Source organism: Gopherus evgoodei, chromosome 3 (genome assembly GCF_007399415.2).
Source record: "Gopherus evgoodei ecotype Sinaloan lineage chromosome 3, rGopEvg1_v1.p, whole genome shotgun sequence".
Taxonomy (NCBI): domain Eukaryota; kingdom Metazoa; phylum Chordata; order Testudines; family Testudinidae; genus Gopherus; species Gopherus evgoodei.
The window spans coordinates 171,831,463-171,849,175 of NC_044324.1; the positions used below are offsets into that span (position 1 = coordinate 171,831,463).

The 17,713-nt window shown below is 41.2% G+C and overlaps 1 protein-coding gene across 1 annotated transcript in view; it reads right to left on the bottom strand.

Annotated features, from left to right (window-relative positions):
• The window catches only part of DNAH14 (dynein axonemal heavy chain 14), a 496,436-nt gene that overhangs the window by 453,482 nt on the left and 25,241 nt on the right, over window positions 1-17,713 (bottom strand). Inside the window, 3 exon segments of the mRNA XM_030558364.1 lie at window positions 3,737-3,901; window positions 7,747-7,880; window positions 16,673-16,807. Of these exon segments, the coding sequence (XP_030414224.1) occupies window positions 3,737-3,901; window positions 7,747-7,880; window positions 16,673-16,807 (434 nt within the window).

The window sequence follows — 17,713 nt, forward strand, 5'->3', positions numbered from 1 at the left end:
ATTTATTTAGCTCTTCAAAAAGTCTTTGTCAAAGTCCCTCAAGAAAAGGCTGTGTACGAGGTCTGGTGATGTTTAATACATTTACTAATGATCTGTAAAGGGAAGCAAGCAGTGGCACAGCAAAAATTGCAGATGATAAAGTTATTTAGGTTAGTCAAATCCATAGAAGACTGTGAGGAACTTCAAAAAGATTTAACCAAATTAGATGAAAGGACAATATGAGTGCAGACAGAGTTCAATAGTGATACATGCAAAGTAATGAATAGTGGAAGGAACAATTTCAGCTACTCATACAGGGTTTTAAAATAACTGCATCAACTCAGAAGAGGGGCCTAAGCATCATCATCTCAGTGAGGACCTCTGCTAAGAAAGAGGTGACATCAATAATCGTTGCTCTTTGAGAGAGTTACCTCTGTGCACTCACACTTGTTGTATATCGGGTGCTGAATTGCAGAACTGTCTTGAAATACTGGTGTTATACGAGTTCAGCATCAGTGGGGAGTCCATAAAGATGTCTAGAATGCAGATGCTGTTGATTATTTGGGGATATATATTGACTAGTGGCAACATAAATGGGGCAAGCCAGTTCTTCAGCAAGCTTTTCATTATCCTCTGCCAACCAATACATCATAACCTTCACTTTGCTTCTGTTTAACTTCAACCAATTCATCCTCATCCATGTTTTTATCTTATTCAAAGCCTAGGATAGCTGTGTGATAACAATGTTCATGCTTTGGCCACAAATCAAGAAATTACTTATGTGCTTAAGACCATCCCTATATTGAAAAGCATATCCTCAATCCCAATTTACTTCGGTGAGTTTTAGGGATGGTTATCTAAATCAGGGCCTCGGTGAAGGATAAACAGAGCTGTTGTTTGCATATTTGTTGGTAACTGAGCACGAAGAGTGTCAATTTCTTCCAGAGACTGCATGTAAATATTGAATAGGAGAGGGGAGAGAAGTGAGTCTTATAGTACACTTCACATGTAAGCATTCTGATAAGCAAAGTGACAGTTGTTCACCACCATCCTTTGAGTTAAGCCCCAAAGGATTTTAAACTATTGAGATGGTTTCCTTTGACTTCTATCCCATCTTTCAGATGAGATGGCAGCATCCTATGATCAACTGAACCAAACACAAGAACTCTAAGAGAGCAGATGATTGTTCCTTGTCTATGAGAATGTGAAGATCATCCATCAGCATCATTTCAGTTCCATATCCTGGACTGATATCTGATTGGGTAAAGATTAAGGTCACAGCCAGTGGACAGGTGCACTTTGGGACTGCTATTCGCTATCTTTCATATTAGCTTCTTCAAAAAGGGAGTACTACAACAAGAAGCAGTCGGCAAGGTTGACTGAATCTAGTGATGGCTCTTCAGGATTGAGTGGACAACAGAATTCTCCATGGTGAGTCCTGATTATAGGCATCTTGTATCAATACTGTATAAAAAGGGCGACCCATAATGTTTATGCATTACAGGTCTGGAAGCAATCTTAACGCAAATGGAATAAGGTCAGTGTCTCTTTTCCAGCCAGAACCGCCAAGATTCTTTATTTTCCCTGTTATCTGGTTTCACAAGCACTCACTCAATCTTTCAGTCGCTAGTTAGTTTAATTTACACTGTATCCCAGCCTAGTGAGCCAGTGTATTGCTGGCAATGTTGGAAAGAAGGATGCTCCCTTCCAGATTTTCAAAGGTTCTTCCCATCAATTTAATGATGACAGGACAATAGTATGTAGTCTAATACCAAAGAGATCAGTAGATCTTTTGACATAAAAGAGTTGCCACAGAGTTCCCATAAAGCACAAGGCTATGTCTGCCACATCAAGAAAAGTCTACAGGGAACATCTGGCAATCATCTGGCCTTCAGTAATGAGAGTTTGAAACTATTCCTTCTAGTCTTGAGGCAAATCAATAAAATGTGAGAATTTGCTCTAATTTATAAAGTCATATTTCACCATCAAGGCATAACAACTGGCAATCTTAAATTATAGAGCAATTGAAGAATAGCTTTTGCAACTGAGATGGTCCAGGCATTTAAGTTCTTTATTGGAGGGAGATGATCTGGACCAATACCACCTATTCCTTTCATTAACAGTATCAACTACCAAAGAATTAGGGGAGGGATGGGAGAAAAATACTCTGAATCCATGGCCAATACATAGTACTTTTAGTCAGCATGTGGGTGGAATGGTTACCTGTGTTTCCTATATCATACAGGTTCGTGATAGTAAGTAAAGCATCACTGACAGAGCACGATTGCCTTGCCTGAGAGGAGATATGCAAAATATCCACCCGGGAGCACTGTACTTATATTTCCTCCAACGGGATCCACAAGGCCTCTGTGATTCTTTTTCCTAAACTTTTGTAAGATCTTGAAGTCACCCATGGAGAATGGGGGTGGGGCATAACCATCTTTCCTGGTGAGGAAGAAGATTTGTCAGATGAAAGTGTCTCTTCCTGGGAAGAGAATCCTGAGGTGCTAGTGGCTGTTGATTTGGTAGGTCCTCTTGCATGAGGGCACCTTATAGAATTGGCCACCATAAGGAGCACAAGGTGTCCAAAAAGAAAAATGCTGTGGGGGCATAAGGAAAAGGAGCGAGGCCCCAAAGATGTTCCTGCTAAGGCTGACAAGTCAGTCATCGACTGGTTAATGGGGTCTCGTCCTTGGGATATACCTTAAAGGAGGAAGGCTGAATGGGAAGGTGGTGGAAACCTGGATGGAAATGTCTGAGGCAATATCATCTATCTCCAGTGGCGGAGCTATAGGTGTCAGTACCAGAGGTGAAGGTAGGAGGGGGGCGGTGGCATATCCTTCCCTCCCTGTATATTCTTGTACCAGAGTATGAGAATGTGTAGGGCACAGGCACAGGCCAATAGATATTGCTGACAAGAATCTCTGATTGAAAGCGCATGGACATGCACACACCTGAAGTGGAGCATCCATAGGGACAGTGACTCATAACCTATTAAGTCATTCAGTCTATCTTTCCAAACTACAAGTTACTAGTACTTGTGCTAAAGGAGACCTTTTAAGCTAATGGAAAATAACCCAGGTTTCCCCATCAAGTTCAGCACCATCGAAATAGACTGTACAGATTATTGCAGTGCTCTTTTTCTAATAGGCCTTAGCCAAACTGTGGTCCATGGACAACTGACTGGTCTTACAGCAATGACTCCCTCTCTTTATTTCCAGCTGTAAATCACTAAAAGGCAGATAAAAATACACTGAGTGAGATTTTCAAAAAACGCTCAGTGTTGGCTTAATTCTGCTTCCACTGAAATCAATGGGAGTTTTACCAGAGACTTCAAAGGGAGCAAATATAGGCCAATGCTGATCAATTTTGAAAAATCCACCTTAAATACTTTCCCAATACTACTTTTTTATATAAGTGTAATGTGATGCCCCTCAATAGCTCACTGACAGTGGGGATCAAACCCAGAACTCTAGGTCTAAAAGCAGAAGCCTCTTCTGCCTGAGAAAAATGGCCCAGGTCTGTTAACTTGCAGCCATTAGTAGCAAACTCATCCATCTGTATGTGTGGCACACACGTTAGATGGAGTTCAAGTGCCATAATGTATGATTTAAATATGCAAGTACTGTAATTTCCACTGGGATGTTGTAAGATCATAAATGGGAGGTGGGGTGAATACATTCTACAAAAAAGTTTCAAAACTCTTGAGTTACAATTACTGCTGTGCATGTAACTTCTGAAATTATTATATAGATACCTTGGACACAAATGAAGCAGTAATGGTCCAATATTCTTTATTATGTTTAGCTGAATTTGCAGAGACAACTTGAAGATCGTATGGATTATAGGGAGCCTTAGGGTTGTTCCTGCTTCTTCTGAGACAATATATATATTCTCCACTATCTTTCAGTAATAAAGGTCTCTGTTAGCAAAGAATACATGCATTAAGTTACTGCACCACTTATTTTTCATAATTACAGATTGATTATGTACTTTACCCTAAGTAGATAATAAATTCAAACAGACTGACTAAAAACAGAATGGTGAATAATGGCATCAGAATTAGCTGGAAAATTACCTATTATTACATCATATAGCTCTTCAAGCAGCATCAATCCAATTATTCTTCTGTTCCATGACAGGAGTTTTTTAAATGTTCACAGATTCCAAAGCCAGAAGGGACCATTGTGATCATCTAGCCTAACCTTCTATATAACACAAGCCACAGAATTTACTCAAAATGATCCTCAGAATACACCTTTTAGAAAAGCATCCAATCTTGATTTAAAAATCATCAGTGATGGAGAATCCACCACAACCCTTGGTAAATTGTACCAATGGATACTTACTCAAACTGTTAAAAATGTACACCTTATTTCCTGGCTGCATTTGTCTAGCTTCAACTTCCAGCCATTGGATCATGTTAGATCTTTCTCTACTCCACTGAATAGCCCAGGCAGCGCAGTAAGGGTGCAGGGAGCAGGGGGGGTTAGATAGAGGACAAGGGAGTTCAGGGTGGGGGGCAGAGAAAAAAGGGGTGTGGATGGGGTCAGGGCAGTCAGAGGGCAGGGAACAGGGGGGTTGAATGGGTGCAGCGGTCCCGAGGGCCAGTCAGGAAGTGGGGGGGTTGGATGGGGCAGCAGGGGGCAGTGGTTCTGGGGGTGGTCAAGGAGAAGATGTGGTTGGACGGGGCAGGAGTCCTGGGGTGGGGCAGCCAGGAATGAAAGAAGGGGTTGGATGGGGCGGCGGGGGACAGTCAGAGGACAGGGAGGAGTTGATGGGGCAGGGGTTCCAGGGGTGAGAAGCGGAGGGAGGGGGAGAATAAGGGTGGGGGCTGGGCCATGCCTGGCTGTTTGGGGAGGCACAGCCTCCCCTAACCAGCCCTCCATACAATTTCCGAAACCCAATGTGGCCCTCAGGCCAAAAAAAAATTTGCCCACCCCTGTTATAGGAGCATTGTTAGGTTTAATCAATTAATATTGTGAAGCACTTTGTGAATGTTAGAAAAATAGGTGCTATTTAATATTCTAAATACTGTTACTATCTAGTAGTTTTGAAAATATGGCATAAATTCAAGTTAAATGAACTACATTTTAGCAAATTATTATGCTTCTTGTAGGGACATAGAGGAATAACTTTTGAATCAAAAGTTGCAAAGCTGCGGAGTATATTTTTGATCTTGCCTCTAACAATGGGCAGGAACATTTTGCATGCAGAAGCAGGTTCCTGTGCAAAATTTTCATTTGCACAAGTAAACCAGGTAGCTAGCTAGTCATTCATGGAGTCAATGTTTCAAAATCTGGCTTCCTATTACCTATATCAAGATGCACAGAGGGTGTTAAACTGGAGGAAGCCCTTATACTTCTCAACCAGTTACTATGATGCAACAAACTTTGCCAATGTTATAAGTACTACATTATTTGAAACCAGATTTCTAAACACCTTCCATGCATTTTGAATTGCTGTTACCATGATATTTATGTAGTATTTTCTTTCCTCTAGAAACCAAGTATTGTGTTGTTCAGTACTTAAATAATTTGCAGTAAGGCAATATCACTTCAATCAGTTTTGATCAAAATATAGAAGCATAATCACCACTTTTGAAAGAATGCAATTACTTTCACTCCTAAAGGGAAACAGGTAAGAGAAGTATAAAGCTCACACCATCCCAAATGCCAGGCACTCTAGAAAAGCTATCCACACATGGCAATTTAATAGATATCTTGCAAGTTGGATGTTCTATGACAGTGGTTTTCAACCTGTGGTTCACGGACCCTTGGGGGTCTACAGACTATGTTCAAGATTTCCAAAGGGGTCCGCATGTCCATTTGAAATTTTTTACGGGTCTGCAAATGAAAAAAAGGTTGAAAACCAGTGTTCTATTTATTTTATATATAATGTCTTGAACCACATAATAATTGACACTGATGACTTACGATGGGAAGAAATAATAATCAAACCATTTGGACGGCTTCTTCTACCACAAAGTTATTAGTTTTAACAGAATTTTATATTTTTTTAATTTTGATGGAAATCTATTGTAACCTTTTTTTTTCCCTATTTCTATCAATTTTAAATCAATCTAATTTAAATTTCAGCAGGGAGTCAGTGGCCCAGATGAGCCCCCAGTACAGGGGAGGCCATCCCACTGCTTAATAGCTCCTGTCGGGGTCTCATTCTCTTCCTCCCTTTTGCTGTCCTAGACAGGAGTCTCTGCTCTGCTAGGACTGCAGCCTCCTGCCCCCAACCTTGTGCCTGCAGGGACCACATGTCAGCAGCCACTCAGCCCTGCAGGGAACCCTCTATAGTTCTGATGTCCCAAGAGTGAGTGAGTGAGTGGGTCCTGGCAGGTCTCCTACCTGGGGAGAGAGAGAGAGAGAGAGCAGGCCCATGGCAGCATGGCTGCGGAGGGCTCTCTGAGTTGCTGCTGTGCTGTTGACATCTGATCCATGCAGCTGTAAGGTGCTGCTAGGGGGAGGACTGCAATCACACTGACTGATAATGATAATTTCAGCTGACACACTGAAATCAGCCTTTACTGATAAAAATCAAATTCTGTCAAGACTTGTGGTTTATACAGGAGGCCTACAATCAGTTTCCTGTATCTCCTACTACATTCCAAATCAAAATTTTATTTACCAAATGGCCTCCATTTTGTTACTATCTGTGTATGAATAAGGAGCAGCCACTTAGCAACTAAGGCTTTTTTTCTTTTCTTCAATATTCTTATTTTACTACCATCATTACGGCTGGTGATTATAATGCTAACAGACACCAGCTGCCTGTCTACACTAGCACTGCCATCCTGGCTTCTATTAGTGAAGATGCAATGGCGAGAACTTTAAAGAAAAATGCAAAATACTAACAAATGAAGGGTCAATGGTAACAAATGTGAAAGAATAAATGAATACCTAGTACTGTACTATGAAGCAGATTTTTCTGATTTCCTGCAACAATAGTTGACCTTTCAAACCTGATCACAATTATATAAATGTCAGCATACAAAGATCCAGATGGATGAAAAGGTGCCCCTTGTTCCTGCACATCAGATTACTTGTCTACACTGAACTTTAAAAAAACAACAAAAAAACCAACCAACCATTTTCTACCACTGCACTACCACCAATGCAGCTGCATCGGCATCAGTAACAGTTCTAAACAGGGAAGAATTTTTAATGAAAAGAGACTGTTTTTCTGTTGTTGTTGATGATGATGACAAAGAATACTTGCCCCACTAGGACTTGCATAACTTGCTGTTCTGCATAAAGAGGCCCAAACTATGTCTGACTTTGTAAGAGTGCACTTTATTGAAGAGAGAACACAAGGAGACCTCTTACCATCACTACTGCACTTACAAAGGGACAGACATATTTTGGCTATTAGTACTCCAGTGAATGTGAAGAAATATCTGGCAAATGCTGTTCACAGTACAGGCTTTATTAAAGGCCACTTCTTACTATTCCCTCCCAGGACATCTGGAGACAAATATAGCACGGCCAGGCATCACTATTCAAGGTGTCTCACTCCTTCCACTCCCCAAAATGTCTCTACCTCTTACAAGGCATAGGCTATATGACTTGTGATTTTAAAGGTTTAGACCCCAATCCTACTAACGTTTTACTAATGCTGAGCATTCTGTTCTCCTGATTTAAGGAAAGAATTATGTTCAGGGGGGAAAATAGGCAAGGGAGAACTATTTTAACTAAAGTTACATTCAATTCTCATTTTCACAAGGCAAAATTCAACAGATAAATAAAGAAAAATTACCCGAAGTGCAATCTTATGAATTATAGTAGCCTTCGTCTCTTCAGCTACATATCCACGTGGTGGTAATACCGTTTGCCAGCCAAGTTTGCCTCTCAGCCTCAAAATATGTTTTATCACATCATCATCAGTTGGTTCTGGTGAATAGAGTGGGGGGGGGAATCAATTTTTAAAGGAATCTTTTTACATTTGTAATACATACCCAAACAAGGTACATAGTTGAGTAAAATAAAGACCAAGGAACAAATTCACCAGGGGGATGAATATCCACAAATTAATTTGAATTATAAGAACAACTGATAGTAGCATATATCAGATGAAAGTACTGTTATTCCTACCTTACAGATCCATCTATCTACTATATTTCTGGACTGTTATATACAATAAACAAGGGGTTCTCAAACTGGAAGTCAGAACCCCTCAAGGGGCCGCGAGGTTATTACATGGGGTGTCACAAGCTGTCAGCCTAAACCCCACTTTGCCTCCAGCATTTATAATGGTATTAAATGTATTAAAAAAAAGTTTTTAAATTTATAAGGGTGGTCGCACTCAGAGGCTTGCTATGTGAAAGGGGTCACCAGTACAAAAGTTTGAGAACCACTGCAATAAACCTATCATTAGAAACACACAACACTGAACTAATTAAAGCACAAATTCACAGTATCTTGAAGGTGCCACTAACAAAAGGATAATGTATAACAAAAGTTAAAGGATCTCTCTTAGCTCGTTAAAGGATATCCCCTAATAATACCATACACACTACTCCATATTAATGTGAGACGCACCAGGGCAGGTTAGTGAACTTTGTGGTTGATGGAGTGCTAGGACTATTAAAAGTAAGTATGTTCCCTGGAGCCAAATATAGGATCACCACGTCTCTCTCTTACTGCATTGTGGACACACAAGTGAGACCCACGTTCAGAAATTCTACAAATACCAAGCCTGTGGCTTGAGTCCCCCAAAGACCTGGCTTTATTTTGCAGTGTGGACCTAGCCTAAGAAACCTCTGTTCACACTTCTCTCCCCACTATTGGATCCTCACCCTACTGCTAAAGCACCTACTGCTGGGGGGCCTGGCAAGGATAATCTTACTGATTTGGGGGCAGCTCTGGCGTTTTCACTGTGGGAATTAAGAAAACCTGGTGTAGTTTAGATAGGACTGTGTGTACTTCAGTAATCCTCCTATGTTCCTACTCCTCTCTTCCCTCCATTGTTTTGCTTACATAGGCACTGAACTCTACCACATGGAGTTAAGAATGGCAATTGTCTTGTAGATAGACATAGGTGAGCCTTAGCTCTGACCCATTTGCCCTTCTAATGATGCCTAGACTGGGGTGGAGTGAGGCTGGCTTATCCCAATGAACAGAGAGGCAGGCTAGCTCCCCCCAAAGTGGGCTCATACCGATGGAGAGAAGAGGAATGAGGAGACAGGTTAATCTTTCTGAAAGTCTCCCTGTGCTGCTCAAGTCTTAACTTCCATTTTCCTTTCACTACTCCTGGTAATCTTAGTTGAGCACCATGGTGATAGTAAGCTTAGCGTTTCCCAACCCTACCTTCCAGCAACTACCTCATCGGGAGAAGGTGCACAGAAATGCCTTATCCTCATTTCAGGACCTTACTCAGTTCTGTGAGAAAGCTTGACTATCCATACCACAGCACTTGAGAGGAATTTGAGGCAAATTGCTAAGGAGGAGTACAAAACAGCATACGCATGTAGACACAAGAAGAGGGTTTTTTAAACATACTAGGATAAAAAAATAAAAGACAAAGGAGAGCACAGGTCCTCTACTTAATGGGGAAGGAAAGCTAATAACTGATCACCTCAGGAAGGCTGAAGCGTTTAATGTTTATTTTCCTTCAGCCGTCACTAAAAAGGTTAATGGTGGCCAGATACTCAACTCAATTAATATTAGCAACAAAGTGCAAAAACAAAAGCCAAAATAAGGAAAGAGCCGGTTAAAGACTATTTAGAGAAGTTAGGTATATTTAGGTGGTCATGATGAAATTCATGCTAGAGTACTTAAGAAACTAGCTAAAGCAATCTTGCAACCATTAGCAATTATATTTGAGAACTCATGGAGAATGGGTGAGGGTCCAGAGGACTGAAAGGCAAAGATTGTTTGCAGAAAGTTACAACGGGATCTCACAAAACTGAGTGACTGGGCAACAAAATGGCAGATGAAATTCAATGTTGACAAATGCAAAGTAATGCATATTGGAAAACAATCCCAAATATACAAACAAAATGATAGGCTCTAAATTAGCTGTTACCACTCAGGAAAGATCTTGGAGTCACTGTGGATAGTTCTCTGAAACTATCCACTCAATGTACAGTAGCAGTCAAAAAAGCTAATGTTGGGAATCACTAGGAAAGGGATAGTTAATAAGACAGAAAATATCATATTGCCTCCATATAAACCTATGAATACTGCATGCAACTCTGGTGGCCCCATCTCAAAAAAAGATTTATTGGAATTGGAAAAGGTACAGAAAATGGCAACAAAAAATGATTAGGGTTATGGAACAGCTCCCATATGAGGAGAGATTAGTAAAACTGGGACTTTTCAGCTTGGAAAAGAGACGACTAAGGTGGGATATGGTTAAGAATCCCCATCACTGGAGATTTTGAAGAACAGGTTGAACTAACACGGGTCAGAGATGGTCTCTATTTACTTGGGCCTGCCTCAAAGAGCAAGGCTTAATGCCTTTTTGAGGTCCCTTCCACACTACATTTCTGTGATTCTGTGATTGAAATCCTGCTGGTGCTGTTTACAGAACCATTTGGATTCCAATTACATCAACGCTGTCCACATTATTGTGACTTGCTGTGCTCTTCACAAAGTTTGTGCATCCAAATGTGAGCCATTTGTCACTGAGCGGACCTCTGATAGTAATAGATTGCTGAACCGGAACACTCAGCCAGAAAATGCACCTGTCATAGCTGGAGCAGGATGCTCACATGCAACAGAAATCAGCAATGCTTTGTGCGCTCACATTATGGATTTGCATGGATCAATAGAGAAGGGAGATTAGTACATTTATGAATATATTTGTACAGCAAAGTTAACAGTAAATTAACTAGTTGCTGTACATTACAAATGGATTGGATGTGATTGTCACAATTTTTAAATTATGGATGAAATGACTACTCATACAATGGAGCGGAACAGTGGTTTGTGTGACATGAACAGTGAATTTTCATTATGGACTGACTTGAAAAGATGTATTGAGAAATTGAGCATGGAAACAATTTCCCAGTTATGCCTTATGTCTTTATTCCTTGAAATACATATATTACTGTATATGATGTGATGCAGTGACGGTAATAAACTTTCTTAATAAAATAAAAACTATTTTAACATGCTGTATTACAAAAACACCAATATTAAAGACCCATCAGGCAGACCAGTTGCTATTAAAATGCCTAAACCTGTAATAATATAATGCATAACAAACATTGAACAGTGCAAACAACTAAAGCTCTTACTTCTGGGTTCCCTTTCCTCCTCCCCCTCATTCACCATGCAACTTGGAGCTGTTACACAGGAATGAAGGACAGCAGGGAGTGCAGGACCGCAGAAGATACATTTGCCATGTCCAACTAGCATTCAGGCCTGTTTTCACAGGCCACCGAACTATGATATTGTCCAACACAGTGTTATGAACCACCTCCTTTCCTGAGATGTTCGTAACTGAGGTTCTACTGTATTCCAAAGGGACCTTCAAGAAGAATTCAGAAAGAGGATGCAGTATAAATTTTGTCTTTATAGAAGGCGGTATACTGTGGGTCAGCCATAAGGGACTGAGCTTTTTCATTCATCTAGTTGAGGTGATAGCTATGGAGGAATGTCATCTTGAGGGAGAGGTGGAAGAGCGAGCAGATAGCCATTGGTTCAAAGGGAGGTTTCTTTAGCGCATTAAGAACCAAACTGAGGTCCCACTGCGGGATGAGCTTCTGTACAGGGGAAAAAAGTTGGCTAAACCCTTGAAGAATCTAGGTGCAGCAGGGTGAGGAAAGATTAAGAAGCCTTACACAAGTGAAAGGCTGTGAGGGTGGTTAGGCGTTCTTTAATCTAGCTCACTGATAGATCATGTTTCTTTAAATCCAATAGGTAGTCCAGGATCTTCAAAAGTGGTAACTCTGAGACCCAAGAAGAAGAAAAAGAGCACCAAGAATGGAAGAATTTCCACTTCTGAATGTAAGTTTTGTGGGTAGTAGGTTTCCATTAGACAGGAGAAATGACTAGACTCTGTTCAAACAGGTTAGCTCCATGCTCGAGAACCATCTAGGAACTATGCTGTGAAGTTCAAGGAGAGGGTAGGATGGATCAGGGTCCCTACCTTCTGCGACAGGAGATCTCTCCTGAGAAGTCAGACAGGCATTGCCAGAGAGGTGAAGGAGGTTTGAGTACTACACTTGTCTTGACTATGATGGTGCTATGAGGATGACCCTCACTCTTTCCTCTTGTAGTCTGAATAAGGTCTTAAGGATGATAGGTAGAGATGAGTAAGCATAGAGCAGGGCAGGGAGGCAGTACATTATCAGGGCACCTCCCAAGAAGTTATGGCCATATTCTCTCTTAGAGAAGAAAAGGCAGCATTTCACGTTCCTCAGGGTGAGAAAGAGGTCTACTACTGGGGAACTCCAGGTCTGGAAGATGCTGTTATCCTGAGGAACTGTCTGCTCAGAGAGTTTGTATCTGTATTCTCGAGACCTGGAAGACCGCTGAAATTTCTCTCTCATGGAACATGCACAGTTCCACAGCCTTAGCAAATCTGTGTATAAGGACTGGGATCTTGCTCCACCTAGTCAGTGGATACAACACATTGCTGGCCTATTGTACAGCATTACCCTGGCAGAGTGGCACTGTATGGTGTAAAGGAAGTATTGGCAAGTGTATCACTGCTCTCAGCTTCAGAATGTTGATATAGAGCAAAACATCTTGTGTGGACTACTGCCCTGGATTGTGTCCCCTTACAGGCAGGCTCCCCATCCCAAAATAGAAGCATTTATTGAAGAATCTTTAATGGAGGATGGGGTCCAGAGAATGGGGTTCACAAATAATATTTCAATGGATACTTCTACCATCCGAGAGAGTCCAGAACTTTGAGGTACCATAATACGTTTGGAGAGACCATGTATGTTTGAGGTATACATAGATTTGTAGTCATGTCTGAAGGCATCTGAAGTGCAGTCTGTCAAACAGATAGCCAAGGGTTAATGTCTCTTTCACCTATAAAAGGGTTAACAGTGACCTGAAACACCTGACCAGAGGACCAATCAGAAAACAAGACTTTTTCAAATCTGGGTGGAGGGAAGTTTTGGGTGTGAGTCCTTTGTTCTTGGTCTGTTCTTTTTCTGGGCTCTGAGAGCGATCACAGGAATCTCCAGGCTTTCTAATCTTCTGTTTCCAAGTTGTAAGTACAAGGATAGTAAGACAATAGGTTTATATTTTTTTTGTGTGTTTACATGTGTGTAGTTGCTGGAATGTGTTAAATTGTATTCTTTTTGGATAAGGCTGTTTATTCATTTTTTCTTTTAAGCAATTGACCCTGTATATTGTCACCTTGATACAGAGACCATTTTATATCTTTTTCTTTCTTTTTATATAAAGCTTTCTTTTTAAGACCTGCTGGATTTTTTTTTTAGTGGGGGCTCAAGGGGATTGAGTCTGCAGCTCACCAGGAAATTGGTGGGAGGAAGAAGATGGGGGGAAGAAAGAATCTCTTTGTGTTAGATTTACTAAGCCTGACTTTGCATACCCTCTGGGTGAGGGGAGAGAGAGATTGCTCTCTCAGTACTTGTGTTTCAAGGACTTGAAGCAGGGAATATCCTAGAGTACCCAGGGCGGGGAAATCTGGGAGGAGGTAAATAGGGAGAAGGGAAGTGGGTTATTTCCCTTTGTGGTGAGACTCAGGGCATCTGAGTCTTGGGAGTTCCCCAGGGAAGGTTTTGGAGACACCAGAGTGAGCCAGACACTGGAATTCTGGCTGGTGGCAGCGATATCAGATCCAAGCTGGTAATTAAGTTTGGAGGTTTCATGCTAGCTTCTCATGTTCTGAACTCTAAGGTTCAGATCTGAGTAGGAAAGTTATGACACAGTCTCATGTAAGGCATGGCAAACATGGAGGCAACATGTGCCCCAAGGGTTGTAGGCAGAACCTTACAGTTGTTTGCGGGCAGTGTTGTATCATTGAGATTAGACTGAAAAGTGGAGAATCCAATTTGGGGAGTTAGGCTCTGGTGGCTAGTGAGTCTAGAGAGGCTCAACGAAGTCTATTTCTCTGGACTGGTGTCAATGTAGACTTCTTCTGATTGATGTGAAGGCCTAGAGACAAAAATAGCGCTATAGCCTTGGATGCTACAAACTAGACTTCTACAGCTAATTGACGCTTGAGGAGCCAATCATCTAGGTATGGGAATACGACTATAGCCCATTAAAATAAAAGGGCTATCACTGCTGAGAGAAGCTTTATAAAGACCCTATGCTCTGAAGAGAGCCCAAAGGGAAGGTCTCAGTACTAGTAGTGTTTGACCATCTGTGCGATGGATGGATGACTACATGAAAGTTGGTTTGTCAACCTCGACCTCTAGGATACCTATCTCCCGGATCTACAGATTTATTATAGTGGCTAACATTACCATCCTGAAATGCAGGTGCAGGTGCTCAACTTTCTCAGATCAAGGATCAATTGCCATTATCTACACCTCTTGGAAACTAGGAAATAGCTGGAACAAAAGCCTCTTCCAACAAACTCAGGGGAAACCTGCTTGATCACCCCTCAAGAGTAGGATAGACTGGCCCTCCTGTTTCAAGAGGTTCATGTGTGAGAAGTCCCTGAAGAGGGACGGGGAAGGGGGATAGAGTGGAAGTTTATGGAATACCACACATCGATGACCTCAGAAATCCATCTGTGAGGTAATCTGTTCCCAGACAAGAAGGAAGCTGGACAGTCAATCCCCAAAGGGGGGGTTGGATGGAATCACTCAGCACAGGTTTTGGAAGGGTAGGAAGCTTGAAGCACTCAACCAAGGCATTGTTTCTTGGAGGGATGTGCAGATGATGTTACTGTGGAAGACTGAGGTCCCTTCTTTGGAAGCCTAGATCTCCTTCTTTGAAAGTCAAAGGGTCTGGGAAAAGTCTGTGGGAGGTTGTATTGGAACAGCCTAGATCACAGTGAGGTATGAGACCCACTAAATCACCTTTGTTTCAGGGACATAAATTCCCAGTGACTGCTGGGTAGCTGTCAAGTCCCTCAGGGAGTGAAAGGAGGAATCTGTGTCAGAAATGAATAGTTTGGGTTCCTTTAAAGGTAAGGTCTTCAACATACTCTGCACCTGTCTTGGGAGACCAGAAACTTTCTGCTTGACCAGGATCATGGCTAGGGATCTAGAAGCTGTATCCAGGGTATCTAGGGCAACTTGGAGGAAGGGTCTTAGCTATCAGCTGACTCTCTGAAATGAGAGCCTGAAACTGTTCCTGCTGATTAAGTAACTGATGTTAAATAAAGAGAGTGAACTTAAAGTGTTGTAGTCATACTTTCCCAATAAGAATGGGAGGGACAACATAGTGTAGCTTTTCCTTCCAAGGAGATCTAACCATTTGGACTCCTTCTCATAAGGTGAAAGAATGAAATGCTAATGTCTACTCTTTTCATTTGCCACATCCACAACCAAAGTATTGGGAGTGCAGTGCAACAAAAAATCCATATCCTTAAAGGGGACATAGTACTTCTTTATCTGTTCACCTACAGGTGGGCTGAATAGTGCCAGGTGTTTGCAGACTTTATGATAAGATGATACCAGGGCCTCACTGACTGAGAGGGCAATATTCAAAATGTCCCAAAGACTTAAGTCTCCTACACTTCCTCTAACAGAATCTGGAGGGATTCTGCCAGGCATTCCATGGGGTCTTGAAAGCCACAAAAGTTGTTAATATAGGGGGAGGAGGGAAGAGGGACATCACTGCTTCATCAGGAGATTAAAAGAACTTAGCTGATGAGGCAAGGTTCCCTCCACCTGGGGATCCTGCTGATCTTGACTGTTTCCCTGTGGTGAGGGTGTATAAGGTACCCAAGGAAGAGCATGAGGTACCAGATGGCAATTCTGCAGTACCAGAGGCTGGTCAGATGGTGTCTGAGAATGGTGCGGTACCAGTCGGTGTTGGGTTTTCTTGGTAGTTGGAGACCTGCAAAACTGCTCTCCGAAGTGCCCCTAAGGATTCCAGAAGGCCTACGAAAAATGGGCAGATAAGGAAAGATTCCCCATGGATATTCAGAACCCCTGATCCTAGAATGCCCGGTAGCATCCCAGGAGGGTTCATCCAAATGCTGGCTCAGTGAGTGGAGGGCAGAAAAGGAGCCCTGCTCTGAGACATTAGAGTCTGAAAAAGGCTCATCCCTTGGGCTGAATGGTGGCACCTCAAACAAAGGTGCCAGTACCATACACTGGATGTCCAATCCAGTCTCAATCCATCTAGATAGTACCAGAGAAGATCACTGCAATGTAGACTCCAGTACATGCCATAACTGAAATTTTAAACCTGAATTGTCAGAATGCTAAAAGGCAACGTAAGAACCTAGACAGTCATCTGAATAATGTTTTTAACATCTGAGAACTCAAAAACAAAAACACATTTTTAACCCTACAAGCAAAATCATTTCTGGATTGAGACAAAGCATGAAAAATATTAACCCTACAGGTAATTTGCAGGGAAAGTTATAAGCCGCTGACATGTCTTTCAGAATTAAAGTGCCATCTAAACTAGAACTATCCCACAGAATTTTTAACCAAGTACACAACTGTTCCCAAAAAGACATGGAGACAAATATTTTTTGGTTACATAAGTTTGCATCTGGAGTAACTCCATTGTTTTCAATGGCATAACTGAGAAAATAATTTGTCTCTGTGATACTAATATTTACGTACCTGTTCTATCATAAGAGTAAACTTTTTCCCTAATAGGTTTGTTATGAGACGTTCCAGCTTTCTGTTGTTTACAAATCTTTGTATGGCAACTTGGTTCTGAAACAACTGTTTGAATTTCAGTCTCTTTATCATCATCTGTAACAAACAAACAGTTTAAATACAAGTATTATGCTACTAACAGTAGATCGTGAAGCCTCATTTGATTTCTGAAAAAAAAGTTACAATTTTACAGATAATATACATTCTTATTTACATTTATGAAATTTATATTTTTTCAAAGAACATTCTAATTTAAATGTATTTTTAAAATATCACTATATGTAAAATCTATAACATGTTCACAGTAAAAAAAAGTTTTAAAAAAATCATAAGTACTCCCCTCCTTCACCCCAATGAACACACTGGAAATCCACATTAAACTTCTTTTGCTGTTACAATGGACCAATCAGTATTAAAGCGTATAGTCTGAACATGTATTTTACCTTCAACAGTTTTGAAAAAAGTAAGAGTGTTCCTTGTCTTTTTATATTTTGCTCTTGCATTTAAAATTCCGTCACATTCGATTCTACTTGCAGTCAGATGAGAGCTGTGACTTTAATAGAACATGAATGGGCCATTAAGGATTAAACTTTTTCACTTTCAGAGAAAAAGAACCCAGTACCTACTTCTTTAGGGGCCCAATTCAGCAAACCACTTATGCATATGCTTAAGTGTATCCCTAATAAACAAAGGCCTTAAACATGTTTAATCAGTCAGACTTACGCACATTTAAAATAAAACATGTGCTTCTGTGCTTTGTTCAATCACTGAATCATGGCATGCCATCACCATGGGCCTAATTCTGCAAGTCACTTAGCACCCTCAATTTCCATTTTTTTTGCTTACAAAAAAAGTCTGCTATAGTCCCTTGGATCATCAGCCCTTCCTTTCAGTCTCATTTAAGGACTGGTCCAAAGCCAACTGAACTCCCTGAGAATGGTTTTACCTCTCCCCCGGCTCCATATGAGCTTTGGCTTAGGGCTTAAGTGCCTGATTTTTCAC